Below are 16116 nucleotides of genomic sequence, written 5' to 3'. Positions count from 1 at the left end.
TAGTGTGCAGTGATGAGCGTGTCACACACACACAGTCAGAAGTCCGATTTCCCAGCAGTTTTAGTTGCAAAAAGTCAAGTGTGCTGCATTCCCCAAGGGGCTGGCAGCTGACATGGACCCAGAGATGGCAGACGGTGGGCCTGGGCACCTCCCTGGCCCAGCACCGACCACCCAGAATTCCACAGGGTTGTGGGGCCCACCCTCCCTTTCCCATGGTGGTGACATGGTCTCCAAACACCAAATTTACGCCTCGTCCTCGACGGTGAGCGCTCTGCTTGTCCTGCTAATGCGTCACCCGGCGCCAGTGGCTGCAAACAGAACATCTGATGCATTAGCTGGGACTCGACAGACTGCACTGGCGGAGCTGCCGTTCACCCCGGAGCCGCTCTGCTCCTCAGGGACGAGCTGCGGTCAGTCCCGCCCACCGCGCTCAGTGGCCTCCAGTGTGTGTGGTGCCGGCGCTGGTTCCGCCTCAGGACTCGCGGTCCTGGCTCGCAGCCCACTCCTCAGTGGAGCCGCAGCCCATGCCAACCATGTCCCGCGGGCAGAATGGAGTCACCACCGCCACACACGCTTGTCTGAAGACACACCTCCCAGAAACCATGAGAGAAAGGAACAACTACATAAAAAAGCAACTTTTGCATGTGTAAAAACCAACTATAAACAAAGTAAAAAAAAGTGACAAATTATTTATCAAATGAACGATACAGAAAGGGCAAGTTTCGTTACTATGTAGAGCGCTTACACACAGTAAGAAACAGCAGTGGTACCCACAGCCACAGGGCAAGGTCCGCTTGCAAAAACAAATACAAGTGGGTTTTGAAGTACGAAGGCAGCTGCTGATCTCACTCATGAAGAGATGAAATTACAAGGCGAGCTTTGGTCTGACTCAGCAGTGGGTGTGTGGCACCGTGCCGCCCTGGTGAGGGCCCGGGGGGGCTCTGGGCCACTGCCAGGCGAGGCCCTGCGTAGAATGGTTAAAAGCTCCCCACCTTGTGACCCAGTGCTTCCCCGGCCAGGGGTTCATTCTGCAGCCTCAGGCACCTGTGTGTCAAGACGAGCTGCCTGAGGACACAGTGCGGCTGGCTGTCCTGGGACCTGTGGACTGAGTCAGGTGCCATCCAGCGGCAGGCAGCACTGCGAGTGGGCGAGGGCACAGACCCTTCTCGCGCTCTGCTCTGCACCCTCGGCCAGGCCCAACTCCTCCACCGGCCCTCCCAGCTCCCGGGGGCTCCGGAAGGGGGTCTACTTTACGAAAAGGAAAACTCAGACGTTCCATTTTTGGTTTGGCAAATCAGCAGAACTGAAAACGGCCTCCGACGTGGGAGGGAGCTGTGCGGAACCTTCAGTCTACAGGGACGACACGGCTGACATCACACATGGACACGCATGTCCCCACCTCCGCTGTCCTACACAAAACGGGCCGGGCACTGCCCAGGCTGTGCTCTCCAGAGACCCAGCGACACGGCACCCCTGCATGTCATCAGGAGGCTGAAGCCGGCAGGGGGTCAAAAGGCTCAATCCGTGCTCAGGAGTCAGCGGGGGTGTGGTGAACTTTTTTTTCACTTTGATTAGCATGTATTTGATGCTGAATTCCCTCCCGGGACGTAAGTTTTTGTTTCTTGTTTTTTTCTGGGAGATCTTTTTCTTCTGCAGCCTCCTCTTCTGGTTTAGGCACAACCTGCTCTTTCTCAGTGAGGACCCCTCAGGGTAGCAGCGGTGTAAGTTCCGCGCTGCCTCTTGGGAGCTTTGTTTGCCTTGGCTGGGCTCAGTGACCAGAGCGTCTACAGCTACACCCTCACGTGCAGCATCGCTCTTTGCATTTTTAAGCACGTGTAGTAAAAAGTCTGCACTCTTCGGGCCACCGACCCTGCGTCCAGCCCCACTGTGTGGCCTGGGCACACCTCCCAACTCCACCATTGTGACGATGGAATGGCACACGTTGCTCCTGTAACATGACACCCTTCAGATATGTCGTGGTTTTTTGGATATGCATACGCTTGATGGCCTGGGCAGTTTCACGAGTGTTCTTAAAATGAATACGTAGATTTCAACCTCTTGATTTACATGATTGTGTGGGGTTCTCTGGGTCAAGTGAATAGCGAACCATTTTCAGAGGTCACCTCAGGCTGCTCAGGGGAACAGGAAGGGCTGTGGGGGACCTCCTGAGGACGTCCTAGGCGCTGACGGCTGTCCTCAGGCCACCAGTCTGTCCCACTGTGCCAGGGCTGAGGACCGTGCACTGTGCCCCCGAGTGGTGCCAGAGCGGGCGGGCAGGCGGGCGGGTGGCAGGGGACCGAACCGCTGTCCACACGACATGGTGTTAGCCCAATGACAGATGACGAGCAGTAAAAACTCAGAAGCCACACAAGGAGGAAACTGGTCACAGTGGCTAGCTAGAAAAGGTGTTTTCCTCTCATTTTATTTGATAATACATTTCACAGAAACATGATATTATTTACAAATATACAGGTAAGAGACTGCTGGTCAAAAATCTTAAGCTGAAAATGTCATCTAAAATTAATTTACAAAAACCACCAATTGTCCAAGGACGTCCCAGGGGAGACTCTGGACGGCGCCCTGTGGGGGTCCCTGCAGAGCCAAGCTCCTCGGCCTGCCGGGGCCCGGGCCGCACGCCCGCAGACGCTGGCTGCCGCGTCTCAGGAGGCACTGGTCTGCATGTTTTTGGAAGCTGCGAGCATCGCTCTGACTTTGGCCATGAGGTCCTGTGCAAGGACAGATACAGGTTTCCATGAGCTCCCGCTGAGATGTGGGGCAGCACGTGTGTGGCACAGGGTTCCGTTCCAGACCTCCCCATGCTGGGCCCGCGATACGCTCCCTGGTTCCAGGACCAGCTGACCCAGGGCGGCGCCGACACCCCTGGCCCTCTGGGTGACCAGCCCAGGACACCCGTCAGTACTCATGAGGTGACACAGGATGTGGAAACTGGCCCTTTATAAAAAGAGGGAGAGACCCCATCTTACCTGGGTTATCTTGCTCTGGACAGAAGAGACGATTGCTGAGGAGATCTGACCGTCTTTTTCCTGAGAAACTCCCCTAAGACACAGAGAGAGTTCAGGGGCCTAAAAATACTTCAAAACATTACAACCAAGAGTGACCCCACACGACACTCCTGACCCCAGCCAGGCCTGGGTGGTCCATGAGGGGGGAACGGTCTGGCATGTGCGTCCTGACAACCACTGGCGGCCAGTCGATGCAGAGCCACCCTCGTAAAAGTGGGGACACCTGCGTCTATCGGCTGAACAGGCCGACCGTGTGACAATCAGGGTGGCCACGGACACCGCCGCCGCTTGTTCAGTCAGAAAGTTTGACAGTCCAGCCACTGCTTTTTGAGGCTTGGATTGAGTGATGGGTCACAGTGGACCCTGTGTTTGCCCCCCAGCTGGGGGCCCCTCCCGCCCCGGGGCATCGTCGGGGGCTGAGAACTGCTGTCACACTGGTGAACATGAACAGAGGGGGCACGCCCCCACTACTCAGCCTCTGTGGGTCCCAGGCCATCCTGCCTGCCTTTGCTGGGGGTACGGAGGAGGCCTGTTTCCAGTCGGGGCTCCCAGGCCTGGCTGCGCCCCAGGCACCCCACCGTCTGCCCTCTGCCTCCTGACGCCCGAGTCACTGAGGAGGAGGATGTGGGGAGCAGGCCCCGCGGGCAGGAGGGTTACCTGGAGCGCTCCTGGCTGGAGCCCCGACTCTCCATGGGCGAGATGCTGGCCGAGTGCCGGTGTGTGGCCTGCTTGCTCGGGGACACTGACCGCGACGCGGCCTTGGGCTTGGTTCGCGACCGGGAGCGTCTCTTCTTCTTCTTCTCATGTGGGCTCCTGGGAGAAAAGCGGGTTCAGGCAGAGGCGTGGCGCCAGCCGGGGGCCTGGGCCCTCCCCACAGCCCGCACGGCCGCCGCAGGCTCCGCGTGCTTCCCTCCTCACCAAAGCTGCACACACTTTATTTAACTCGCAACTGATGAACGTGGCAAGCGAGAGTCACGCATCGTCAGTGGACACGGGCTTCTCTGCAGGACGGCTCTAAGCCAAGGCTTCCAACACAACCAGCACTTTGTACTTAAAATGCCCGAGAAAAGCACCACGTGCTGCCCACTCCTGTGGACTCCGAGTGCCGGCACGTCACCCTGGCTGGGGCCTGCTCTCCCACCCGCCTCCACGGCCACCTCACGGAGCCACCCACTCTGCCTGCTGCCTGCGCCTCCCCCGGACACGTCACCAAGGCCTGACAAGTCCCCACCAGAAGTGTCTCCAGCCCCTCCTGCCCTGACAGTCCCTCTCCTGCCTGGGCCACCCAAGCCTCAGCTTCTCCATCCCACACACTGAACTCCGTCTCACCCCTGCCCTCGGCCCTCCCTCCACTCCCCTGGCAAACACCAAACAGGAAGGAGACTGGTGGGCATAAACGCTGCCTGTGGCCCAGGCGGCACCGAGCTCTCCGGCTCTCGGCCCCTCCAAGCTCCGCTGACAGTGGACAACTTCCTCCTTGCCTTTCAGGGATGCCGCCCAGAGCCCTCCGCCCGCCACGGGCCGCGGCTGCCGGTGTCGGAGGCTACGTCCTCGTTAACTAGTCCTGGCTTCTCAGCTTTGCTGCTCTCTCCCTCAGGCTGCGTCATGCTGCAGGATGGCCCCCCTGGACGTGTCCCCTGAGCCAGGGGACAGGAAGTGCACTCTGGAAGACACCGTCAGACCCCTCCCTGGTTTGCCCACACCTCCGATGTGTTGATGTGAAGGCGTGTGACAGATCTCGCTAACTGCTCCTGCCTTGCTGTTCCTGCTCTACACACAGACATCCTGGGTCACCACCTGCATGGCTCAGAGTCCCCAGCCCTGTCCATGTGCCCACTGACCCCCAGGCCAGCGCAGCTGTCACCTGGGTGTGGCTCCTGCTCCGCACCCCTCTGGGCAGCTCCTGTGTCTTCCCTGCAGGGCACCGCACCCACTGCCCCTCTCCAGCACCCCGTCAGTGCCCGAGGCCCGGGGTGGACGCCTCTCACAAGGTCCACTAGCCACCCTCTGGCAGGGACGGTCCTGGGTAGCTGACGCGGCCCTGGCGTTTCAGTGCAGCTCCCTGGCAGTGCTCCCGGGCAGACTGCTGGCACCAGTACAGCACTCTGGCACTCCGGCACGCCAGGCACGGGGCTTTCCAGCTCTGCCCGACTAACAAGAGGATCTGGCCGAGGTGACGGCGGCTTGGCAACTGAAATACAGCTGCGGGAAGTGGAGCCCCTGGTGAGCTGAGGCTGCAAGCAGGTGGCCTGCCACGTAACCCATAAACCCCGGATCCGAGGGTGTGGGAGCTGCATGCAACAGGCTTGGGCCCTGAACCGCAAAAGCTCTGTGCAATTTCCATGTCTGGGAACATGCATTAGGATTTCAAAGAGAGCAGCAAATAAATTATTTAGTAGCATGTGACGTCCGAAATGACCCAAGCCCTAAACGTGTTTCTGTGGCTGCCTACGTGAATTAATCAAAGGCAGATTACATCCTTAACTGTAAATCAGGCTCAATTTTAGTACAAGTTGATCTCATGTGACAAAACTTTCTAAGCATGTGACTAAAATGCGTAGCAATGCTACTTAGAAATGCTGAGCACGCTAAGTGACTAACGGGCGGGAGCGTCTGCAGCCAGGAGACGAGGGACAATGGCACGATTCTCGTCTCAGGCGGGATGGCGCGCGATGCCATCACGGGACTGCAATGTCACTGAACTTCAAACCTCACACAGCAACGGCCCATCACCCCGGCATCGAGCCGCGTCCCCACCCTCACAGGTGGCTGAGCACTGCTCTGACTGCTACGACGGAGCTCCGTCAAAATGCAGCCGCGCACGATCACTCTCTGTGTCTGGCTTCTCTGCTCAGCGCAGCGTCTCTGAGACTCTTCCACGGCGCTGGCAGAATCATCATTTGTTTCTTTTTGCTGCTGGGCCATGTCCCCCTGTATGAATCTAGCCTGTCTGTTCACACTTTCTCCTGTCAGCAGACAGGTTGTGTCCAGCTCGTGGCAATTAGAGTAAGCGGCTTCTCTGGCTAAATGTTTCTGTGGTTAGTCCCCAGGACTGTCAGAGCTGGGTCACGGGCAGCACGAGTTTGCCTGGACGGTCCCCCATGGCCCAACCGTTTTGCATCCCGCCAGCCACGTTTCTGTGGTTCAGCCAACACTCAGCAACGTCCGCCATGTTTGTTTTCAGCCCTTCTCGTCAGAATAACGTGGCACCTCCTGTGGCTTTACCTGCATCTCCCTGGAAGTGACTGATGCTGCCAGCACCTTTTCATTCACTGGTTTCACTGGCCAATCAGATACATTCTTTCATAAAGTCTCTTTCCAGCCACCTGCCCCCTTTTAATCAGATTATTGCACAATGTTCCGCCCAAGCTGGGGCAGGTGTGTTCACTTTCTTAACTGCCTTTTGAGTGAAGTTTTGCATTTAAATGGAATCAAATTTGTTCTTTTTTCCTTCTATGGTGGGGTTTTCTACGTCCTCAAGAATCTCTGCCACCTGAGGTCAGAACACATTCTCCTTGTTTTCTGCGAAGCTGAAAGCTTCCCGTCCCCACACTGAGGTCTTTGATCCGTCTTGAGTTCACTCTGTGACGGGCGCAGGCCACTGCCTGCGTGCTGACATCCAGCTGCTCGGGGAGCCGTGCTCAACACAACACTTTCCTCACTGAGCTGCTCTGGCACCTTTGCCATTTGAAGGCACACGACGCAGCCTTCTTACTGCGGCTTTCCAGGAAGCCTGCACTCGGTAGTGAAAGCCCTTCCACGTCAATCTTTCTCAGGGCTGTTCAGCCCGTCTGGGTGCTTAGCATTTGCACACAGGTGACAGAGGCCAGCTTGCCAATTTCTATGAGGAGCCCGTGGGGATGGAGCCCGTGGGGACCGGTCTGCAGGCCAAAGCCTTCCTTCCAATCCACGAACAGGGACGTGCTCTCCATTTATTTCAGTTTCTGAAAACTTTCTCAGAAGCCTTGTGTGGTTTTCAGTGCACACAGGTCTTGCACATAGTTCTTTACATTTACCCCTGAATCATTTGTTTTCTTTGATACTGGTTATGGATGGTATTGCTTTTTAACTTCATTTTTTTCAGTTGTTTTTAGTACAGAAAAATAAACGTAGAGATTCCTTAAGATTTTATATTACTATGTAAAAAGACAGTTTACTTTTTCCTTTCCAATTTTATGCTTTTTCTTTCTTTTTTGCCTTACTGTCTTAGCTGTGAATTCTGCCTTGTTTCTGATCTCAGGGGAAAGCATTCAGTCTTTCACCCAGGAGTGTGGTGTGAGCTGTAGGATTTTCAAACACGCCCTTCATTAGATGGAGGGAGTTTCCCTCTAGTCCCTTTGCCAAGCGAGTCCCCCCTTTCTCCTTTTAATGAACGAGCGATGAATTGTTTTCCTGTATCTATTGAGGTGTCACGTGATTTTCTCCACGTACTCTGTGAAGACAGTGAATTACAGTGACTGGTTTTTGATGACCAAAGAACCTTGCATTTTGAGGTAAATCCCACTTGGTCATGACGTACTGTCCTTTTAATAAATTGCTGGACTCAAACCAGCTTATGTTTCATTAAGGATTTTTGCATCTATGTTCTTGAGAGAATCAGTCTGTGGAAGTACACGTGTGTACATGCATGTAGATGCCACCACACCCACACACGTTGCCCATCTGCTTCAGGAGTCGGTTATGACGGTCTCACGGGCTGAGCTGGGAAGTGTTCTCTCCTGTTTTCTTCCAAGTGTCTATAAAAGACTGGTGTCCCGTCTTTCTTGAATGGTGTTAGAATTTACAGATGAAAGCCATCTGTGCCCGGAGTTCTGTGGGAAGCTTTTACATTATAAATAAATCCAATTTCTTTAGCAGGTATGAAGCTACGCAGAGTTCTTTTGCTCTCAGTTTGCTGCTTCTTTCAAGGAATTTGTCCATTTCACCTAAGTTGTCAAGTTAACGAATACGATTTATTTCCATCAGCCTTTTAATGTCTGTAGGGCGCTTCATTCTTGGTCAATCTAAATAAAGACTTATCAACTTTTTGATCATTTTCAAAGAACCATGTCTTGGTTTTACCATTTTCCTCTGTTAGTCTGTTTTCTCTTGATTTCTGATCTGATCTTTATTGTTTCCTCGCTTCTACTTACTTTGGGTTTAATTCGTTCTCTTTGTAGCTTCTTAAGATAGAAGAGTAGGTCATTGTTTCCAGACCTTTCTTCTTTTCTAGTATAAACATTTAAAGCCACTAAGTTCCTTCTAAGTACAGCCTCCCACAGATTTGAAGATGTTACATTTTCATTATCATTAATTTCAAAATATTTTCCATGTTATCGTGATTCCTTCTTTGACCCACGGGTGATTTGAGACGTGCTGACTTTCAAACACTTGGGGGTTTTCCAGGTATCTTTTCCTAGACTGCTACCCTCTGCCTCATGGTGAGGGAACACGCCCTGTACCACCTGAGCCTTCTGGAACTCACCGAGACATTGACTGGCTCAGGGCTCGCTCTGGCTTGGGGACAGGTGCCCGCGCACCTGATGACCATGCATTCTTCAGCTGTAGGTGGTGGGTTCAGCTGGTTCGCAGCTGCTCACGTTTTCAGTATCCACGCTGTTCTGTTGTACCTGTTCCCTTAGTGCTTTGCCTCTGTGCTTCAAATACGTTCAAGCTCTTTCCCCCCACGTGCACATTTAGAAACCACGTCCTCATGAAGAAGGGACCTCTCTGTCAGCATGAGCTGGCCCTCCTTTTCTCTAGCTCACCGAGTCTGCATGGCCCGTTAGGGGAGCCCTGCCTTCTAACAAGGACTGCATGGCAGTCGCGCATTTACATTTACAGTGTCTCTCCTGAGCAGCAGTTCCAGGTTTTGCTGTTGGCCGCAGTCTAGAAGCGCTGCCTTCTAACGTGGCTACGTGTACGGGCAGCATGAGGTCCACTGTTCTCCAGCTGCCCGAGTGTTCTTTTCCTCCCCTCCCCCTTTTCTGCCCTCTTTTGAATTATAAAGCATTTTTACGGTTCTATTCTACATCCAACGTTGGCTTCTTAGCTATTTCTTTCGTGGTTACTCTGGGGAACCCTGACATGCATCCTTCCGCGATCAAAGTCGGCTGTGAACTAACAGTTCACGAGAAGGTAAGAGCTGTGAGACAATTGCGTGTTGCCATCTGTCACTCAGCAAACACCGCGTGATGAGCTGAGCGCAGGGCTGAGTGCAGGGCCTGGGTGGCCACCGCGACACATCACCTATTTTCACTGTGATGGAATAAGCAGTACACCTGCTGACATGTGCTGTCCTACGGTTTGGCCCCACAGTCTTACAAATTTCACTCTTCAAAAATACTCAATATGCCCAGATCTTGATTTGCAAACACTCACTGAGGGAGCCGGGTTTGCTGGAGAAAAGGCTGATCCAGGGGCGGGGGTGGGGAAGGACCAGCTGAGCCTGGAACGTCTTGTGCCCAAAGAACAACGGGACCCAATGTGACACCATGTCACCATCAGACACGATAATAACGGCGATGATTATTGCACAACAAATAAAAATACTCCCCACATCACAGTCCACAGTGAAGCTAAAACAAAGGGTGTCGTCCTCTTTAGACAAGGAAGGGCAGGATGACAAAGCCACAACCAGGCCAGCTGACACAGACATCAGGGATGCTAAGATGACAAGAGGAAGCTGCTGGCAGCAGGACGGTCACACTGGCTCAGGGCACCGACCCACGTCACATGTTAGTCGACGTGGAACAGGCAGTACTGCGCACGGATGCAGCCTGAACCAAACAGCCAGACTCAGCACCACTGGTGATGGACAAACGGACATCATGCGTCTCAAGCTCCCCTAACGTCCTTCCTGCCCCAAACAGTCACTATCAACCTGGCCACAGTGGAGGACACAGTGAGACGAATCCAGACTGCTGGACCCTCTATAAAACAGCCGGCCCGATTTGTCGAGGTCACGAAATACACACAGGGGCAGGGGGCAGGCGGGAGGAACACAGAGAAAAGCAAACAGTTAAACTGTTGAATCGCGCTGGAGGTCACATGCACACTGGCATTCACTGTATTGCTTTTCAATAGTTAAGTTAGAAAAATCTCAAAATAAGTCAGTGAAAGCAGCACTCAGTGATCCGCTCGCAGAAACGATCCTTCAGGCTTGGCAGGAGGTGCCTCCCCTTGGTCTGGGTGGTCGGAGGGGAATAAAGGGACGGGTGGAGGAACATGCCACCCGCCCCACCGTAAAGCAGAGACCCGCGGCTCGCTGACTGCTGCTGGACACAGGCCGGTTGTGACCAGAACATTCTGGCCTACACAGCTCCAGGTCTGTCATCTAGATCACAAACGAGGCAGCCGTGGCTGCACGTGTGTTCCCAGCACTGGGTCCCCAACCAACCAGCAGCTCCCAGCCCAGCGCGTCTCCCAGCCGTGACCCACCCGTCAGAACAGGCAGCTTGGCTGTAAGAAACACACCTTCACTGCTTTTGCGTGACTTTTTAAAGTTCCAGGCAAGACAGGTCTTGACAATTCCTAACGTAATCACGTCTCCTCCCACGATGTCTCTTTTAACACAAAGGTGCATTTGAGGGCAAAGCAAGAACTCTTGTCAGAAGAGGTCTTTTGCTTCAAGGAATTAATTTTAGACCATGCCCTTTACATATACAAGGTGATGATGAATTTCAAATGTTATACATGACTTGTTTCAGGAATAAAATTTAAAAAGGACTTCACTTTTCCCATTATGCTGGAATGGTCACATATGCTTAGTGGAGAATCACTAAGGCCCAGAATATAATTCATATACAGACAGTGAGTTTGCACACGAAGCCTTTGCTGAGACCACTCAGCTTTACAGCTTCTTTGCTGATTTTTCTGTTTTAAGAAAAAGATATCACATTTTACCAATTATTGGAGCTACCACGCGACCAGCCAGACTGCGGGAACATTTTGCATCAGACACGCCTGTCAGAGCTGCTCCTGCTCAAATGACAGAGGGCAGCTCTGAGGCTGTTCCACTCACGTCGCCGTGGATGTGCAGTGATGTTTACACCGGCAATTCAGGACCTGTCCTCCGGAAGGAGCTGGAACCAAGGGCCCTCACCCTCCGTGTTAGGAAACCGAGACTGCGGTGCATGGCTGCACCTGCCCGTCATGGCACCTCGGTTACCAGCGCCATGACGCTCCCTGTCCACCAGCAGAGCCGGCGGCTGCATCCACTCCCGTGTGGGGACACAAAAACAAGAACCCCTCATTTTGGGGATAATGACAACACGCAAGCCAAGTGATGGAAAGCATTCAGGTGTCACCACCCACACTGGACAGGACGGGTCCCAAACAGCACCCCTCGGCCTCGATGGCACCAACAGAAGCCACTGTCCAACGCCACGCTTCCTCCCCGATTCGGGGTCCTGACAGGCCCGAGAGAGGCACAGGTGGCCCGACATGTCTGCTCACGTTTGCGATGCTGCCCGGGTTCCAGGGAGTGGTCAGCCCCTGGGATGGAGAGCTGGAGACCCTGCTCGCTGGGTGTCAGAGGCCCGGGCCAGACGCAACAGCTGTGGCTTCTACACATCAGACACGGGGGCCTACCTCCCTCGCTCTCGTCACCTAAGACAGAGCTCTCCTCGTGGCCAGGGAGTCGGGGGACAGACACTCTCCCTGCTCTCAGGCTCCACAGGACTCTGTGGCCCAGCCTGGGAGCTGCAGCCACGGCCTGGTCAGCCACCCACTGCGATTTCCTCAGACTCGAATTTCTCATTTTCCTTGTCACTGTCCCCACACCTCCTTCCGTGTCCATGGGTAAAGGGTAAGTGTCTGGGTCCAGAGGGGCAGCTGGGACTTGGGGACAAGAGCCTAGTGGGACTGGCCCATGGCACCGACCTCGGGGCGGGAGAGTCCGAGTCGGGCCCTGCGGTGATGGAGAGGCACGAAGGGTGCCCAGCATCTGCCAGCACAGCAGTTTCCCTGACGACCTGCACGCGGCCTGTTTTAGAAGCGCAGGCCAAGCTCCAAGATGCCCACCTGGAGCGGGTCCGCTTCCTGCTGACGCCAGGGCTGCCGCTCATCCGGTAGGCGGTGGGGACACTTCTTTCCTCCCTCCGTCTCTCGGGAGAGTGAGCTCTTCTTCGAGGGGACCGTGACCTGGGCAGAGGAAGATATGCCTTTCAGTCCTGCTGGCTGGCTGGTGTGACAGCAGCTTTGCCACCGACACAGCGACCAGACCCAGGCTCGGTGTGCAGGTGACGGCCACCCTGTCTGTGCTTTGGGGGGCCCGCGCCCTGGCCTCACCACTCTGTCCACAGCACTGAGTCCGGCTCAGAGGCAGACACTTCTCGCTCCCATCCCAGAGCACCTGCCGCACGCACCAACGCTGAACTTGAACCCATGCACAGCTCGTTTTGAGCCCGAGCGGTGCTGCTGGTCCGAACGGTCAGAGCAGCCACATCTCCCCGCCCCCGGCTCTGCTCACGAGCTGACAGCTGACTCAGACCTGCTGCTTCTCCCTGCCTCTTGCCTTTGACCTTTTTATGACCCTGAAGAATCTTCAAGTCACAGATATTTCTATCAAAATCAGGTAAGGAAAGGCAATAAAACCCAAGTGAGTGGTTTCTACGTGTTCTGATACTGGCTCCGGAAGACACTGAAACGTGGTGAAGCCAGAGGCCCATCTCTCCTCCTCACATGAACCTCTGGCCTCGGAGCAGAAATCAGTGCAAACAGGCTGCAGACTCTCGACACGAAGCCCAAAGCTCCGTGCAGCTCAGTCGTGCCGCTCTCAGGATGGTCTGGGCTAAGTACCTGAAGCTGATGACACTTCTTGAATGCAAAGCATCCATTCACATTTCATTCTTTCTTCCCACGTGCCTGGGGAAAGACTCCTCCTGGTCCTGCAGTGACACAACCCACACGACGACCAAGCCCAGGGACTGCCAGTACCCAGTCGCCAAACCCGAGACCCACACCCACTGGGGGTGGAGGTGCTCAGCAGGGGGTCCCTTAACGATGGCTTTAGGACTCTTATTTCAGTTTTTTGTTCATTCAGTGAAATTACTGTTTTGGGAAGACCTGCAATAAGAAGAAATCTGGGGGAAAAACCCTTCTTTTTGTTATGTTTCTATGACAACCCATTCAAAAACAACATAAAGAGCAGTTTGATTTTGCCATTAAAAAAATTCTATACTGAATCATTTTAATTATAATAAAACACAAAAAACACACATACTGTTGTTCCAAAGATGGCTTATAATCACATTCCACCCTGTGTCACACAGAAAACCCGGAAAAATGTCACAGCAGTGGAACGCACCTGCCCCAGGGCAGACTGTCACCAGCCTTAGGTGACACAGAGGGTCTTCTCTGTTCTCCAGCACAAACGCGCTTCAGCTTGTCAAATGGTTTGCATCCCCCACCCCCACCCGTCCTAGGATTTACACAGCAGGTTACAAAGGTGAGGTCAGCCAGACACCTTGACATTTTACCAGGTTTTCCCTCAAACGCGCTCCAGGACTCGACTCTGTCCCTGGCTGAAGCTGCCAGTAGCGGTCTGGCTCTACTGCTGTGCCACTGACCAGCTGCTCTGACAGGGTTCCGGGCTCAGTGTCCCTGGGGAAGCTGTGGGGCTGTGATACAGACACACACACTTCACATTCAGAATAAAATGTGCCGGGCTGGGTGAGACTAGATAGAACCCTGAAAAAAGCTCTGCTTCCTCAGAGCTACAGCACCTATGGAATGCTTCAGCGCAGAATTCTACAATAAATCAATAATCAGGAAAAATAACTTAGTTTTTAATACCTGCAAATTCGTAACTCTGAAATATACCATTTGCAGCGGCTATTCCTGATTTCCTCTTATTTGGGGAGAAGCCCACCTCCGAACTGGGGGCAGTAAGCTCCGTCAGGTAATACTTAGGTTCTGTTTTATTAAAGAAGCTCTATGGCTTTCATTTTGTCAGCCAGGCTCGCACGACAGCCACCGTGACAGCGCAGGAAACGGGACCCCACGAGGTGTGGAAACGCCCTGCACAATGGGAACAGAGGCCTTCCCCAAAAGACGGCGAATCACCTGAATTACACCTTCTCGAGCATTAAGCAACTCAGATATTTTATTCTTGAATTATCACAACGGTTTACTTTCAAATAAAGGCAGACTCAGACTTTTATCTGAATGACTGTGCCACTTATAAAAGCCTCTTCACCCACACACAACCCCTTCACCTCCCGCACTGGCTCACGACTCAAAGGTCTTTTCATAACAAAACAAAGGGAAGAGGTGACCCGGGGAACCAACTAGTCTGAGCAGCCAAGAGCCCCCCGGTTTCAGTTCTGCTCAAGTTCAGGCTGTGGACCAAACCTGACCTACAAATCACCTGAACTTCCTAAGGGGCCAGCTGTCTCCTGCGTGCTGTCAGTGCAGACGGCCTGGGTTTTCACAGACCAGAGAACAGCCGGCCACACCAGCAGGCTGAACGTCACCCCATGGGACCAGCAAGTACCCCAATCCCTCTTGAAAGGAACAGGACCAGGAGATTAAATCACTCACCTTCAGTGGATTGCTATACAGTTTATCACAGGGAAAAACGTAAGGAGTCACAAGTTTCACACTAAAACATGGCTCCCAGTTTGCGTGCCTGTGTCCTTTGTGAATGCTAAATAACTGTTAGAAAAGTCACACTAACACCCCCGACCGCCCACTAGGGAGCTTCTGGGGGAGCTAACTCGTAGGAAGCAGCATTCGTGACCATGTCAACCCCCCAAACCTTAAATGGGGGGATGCAAATTCTCCCTAGAACCTCCCCCCACTCAGACACTTCCAACCAATGAAACAACCCCCCCCGAGTGGGATTATCAAGTCTTAAAAACAGAGTTCATTTCAAGCTTTAGTCTTATAAGTTTAGTTAAAAATACCTAACCCATTAGAACTGAATTTCAATTTTAGGCAGTAAATACACTGCATGAGTATTTCTTCAATCCATTGTGGTCAAGAGCCCGATGTGACATAAAAATGGAAAACGACAGCGGGAACAAGTCTTATGCTTTAGTCAGTGTTGGCTCATAAGACACGGAACCCTCCCCGCGTAATCCCTACGCTTTCTGAGGAGCAGCCGCTGACTTCGGAGTCAGGCTCTTTCTACGGCGATTACACCACGTTATAGGTGCACACCCAGTTGCCTCTAATTGACACACACGGGACCCCAACCGCAGCACATTCCACAGTAACACGACAGTTACGAAGTGCATGGGCTTTCTAATCCTGCCTACACTTTATATAGGATTTTAGTAATTTAATATATAAAAGAAATACATTTCAACAGTAGTACCCTACCACAAGCAGCAATCTTAACAAGTGTGCGTTTTACTTGGAGCTGGCAGGGATCTTTTTAAAACAGGGGTGTCCAAACTTTTTTCAACGTTTTTTACCAAGGGCCATATGCGGTAAAATACACAAACAGCCGGGCCACTCACTCAAGGTGAAGTATGTATTGCCTCACCTGGTTTATTTAAGTAAACTAAATATGTTTTTGGAATTTGCTGCGGGCCAATTAACAATGGATTGAGGGCCGCAGTTGGCCCGTAGGCCGCAGTTTTGACACCCCTGTTTTAAAACAATCTGTTAAAACAATCTATTAAGGCCGAGAATCAAGTCTGATCAGCCCTGTGTAGACACTACGTCTGTAATGGTTTATTCTATCAGAAACCATATAGTTGAGGAAAAAACTACGACAGTAGTGTCATCATCAATGTCATGGCTTTGGTTAACATGTAACCATCGTGACACTTCAACAATTCACACCACTGAGCGCACCGAGCTCTTGCATCCTGTGACCTGCATTCTAACCCCATGTGGACTCCTGGACACCACCAGTGCTGGCGGGGCTCAGATTGAAGGGGCAGGTGGGCGACCAGCTTAGAAAACACGCAGGAAAATTAGCAAGTAAAGCAGACTCGTGCTTTTCAGAAACAGAGCCCAGGCAGGAACCACTCTGTCACCTGACTGATGTCCCCAGGGCCCCAAGACCCCAGGACAGCTGGTCTCTCGTCCCCCTCACCCTGACCTCCACCCGCCTCAGGCCCTGAGCCCAGACTGGTCTGCTTTCAAGGAGCACTGTCCT

At 53.1% G+C, this 16116-nt stretch overlaps 1 protein-coding gene across 2 annotated transcripts in view; it reads right to left on the bottom strand.

The window, feature by feature from the left end:
• Positions 1–2393: 2393 nt before the first annotated feature.
• Positions 2394–16116, bottom strand: part of SFSWAP (splicing factor SWAP) — a 66321-nt gene continuing 52598 nt past the window's right edge. For both annotated transcript variants that reach the window (XM_074321710.1, XM_074321711.1), the window contains exons 15-18: positions 12027–12146; positions 3681–3836; positions 2985–3057; positions 2394–2726 (exon numbers count right to left, since the gene is read on the bottom strand). In XM_074321710.1, coding sequence (XP_074177811.1) covers positions 2661–2726; positions 2985–3057; positions 3681–3836; positions 12027–12146 — 415 coding nt within the window. In that variant the 3' untranslated portion in view covers positions 2394–2660. The remainder of the gene's footprint in view (positions 2727–2984; positions 3058–3680; positions 3837–12026; positions 12147–16116) is intronic.

Source organism: Rhinolophus sinicus, linkage group LG16 (assembly GCF_036562045.2).
Source record: "Rhinolophus sinicus isolate RSC01 linkage group LG16, ASM3656204v1, whole genome shotgun sequence".
NCBI lineage: Eukaryota > Metazoa > Chordata > Mammalia > Chiroptera > Rhinolophidae > Rhinolophus > Rhinolophus sinicus.
The sequence above is the reverse complement of the archived record's forward strand: the minus strand, read 5'-3'. Positions and strand labels throughout refer to the sequence as shown.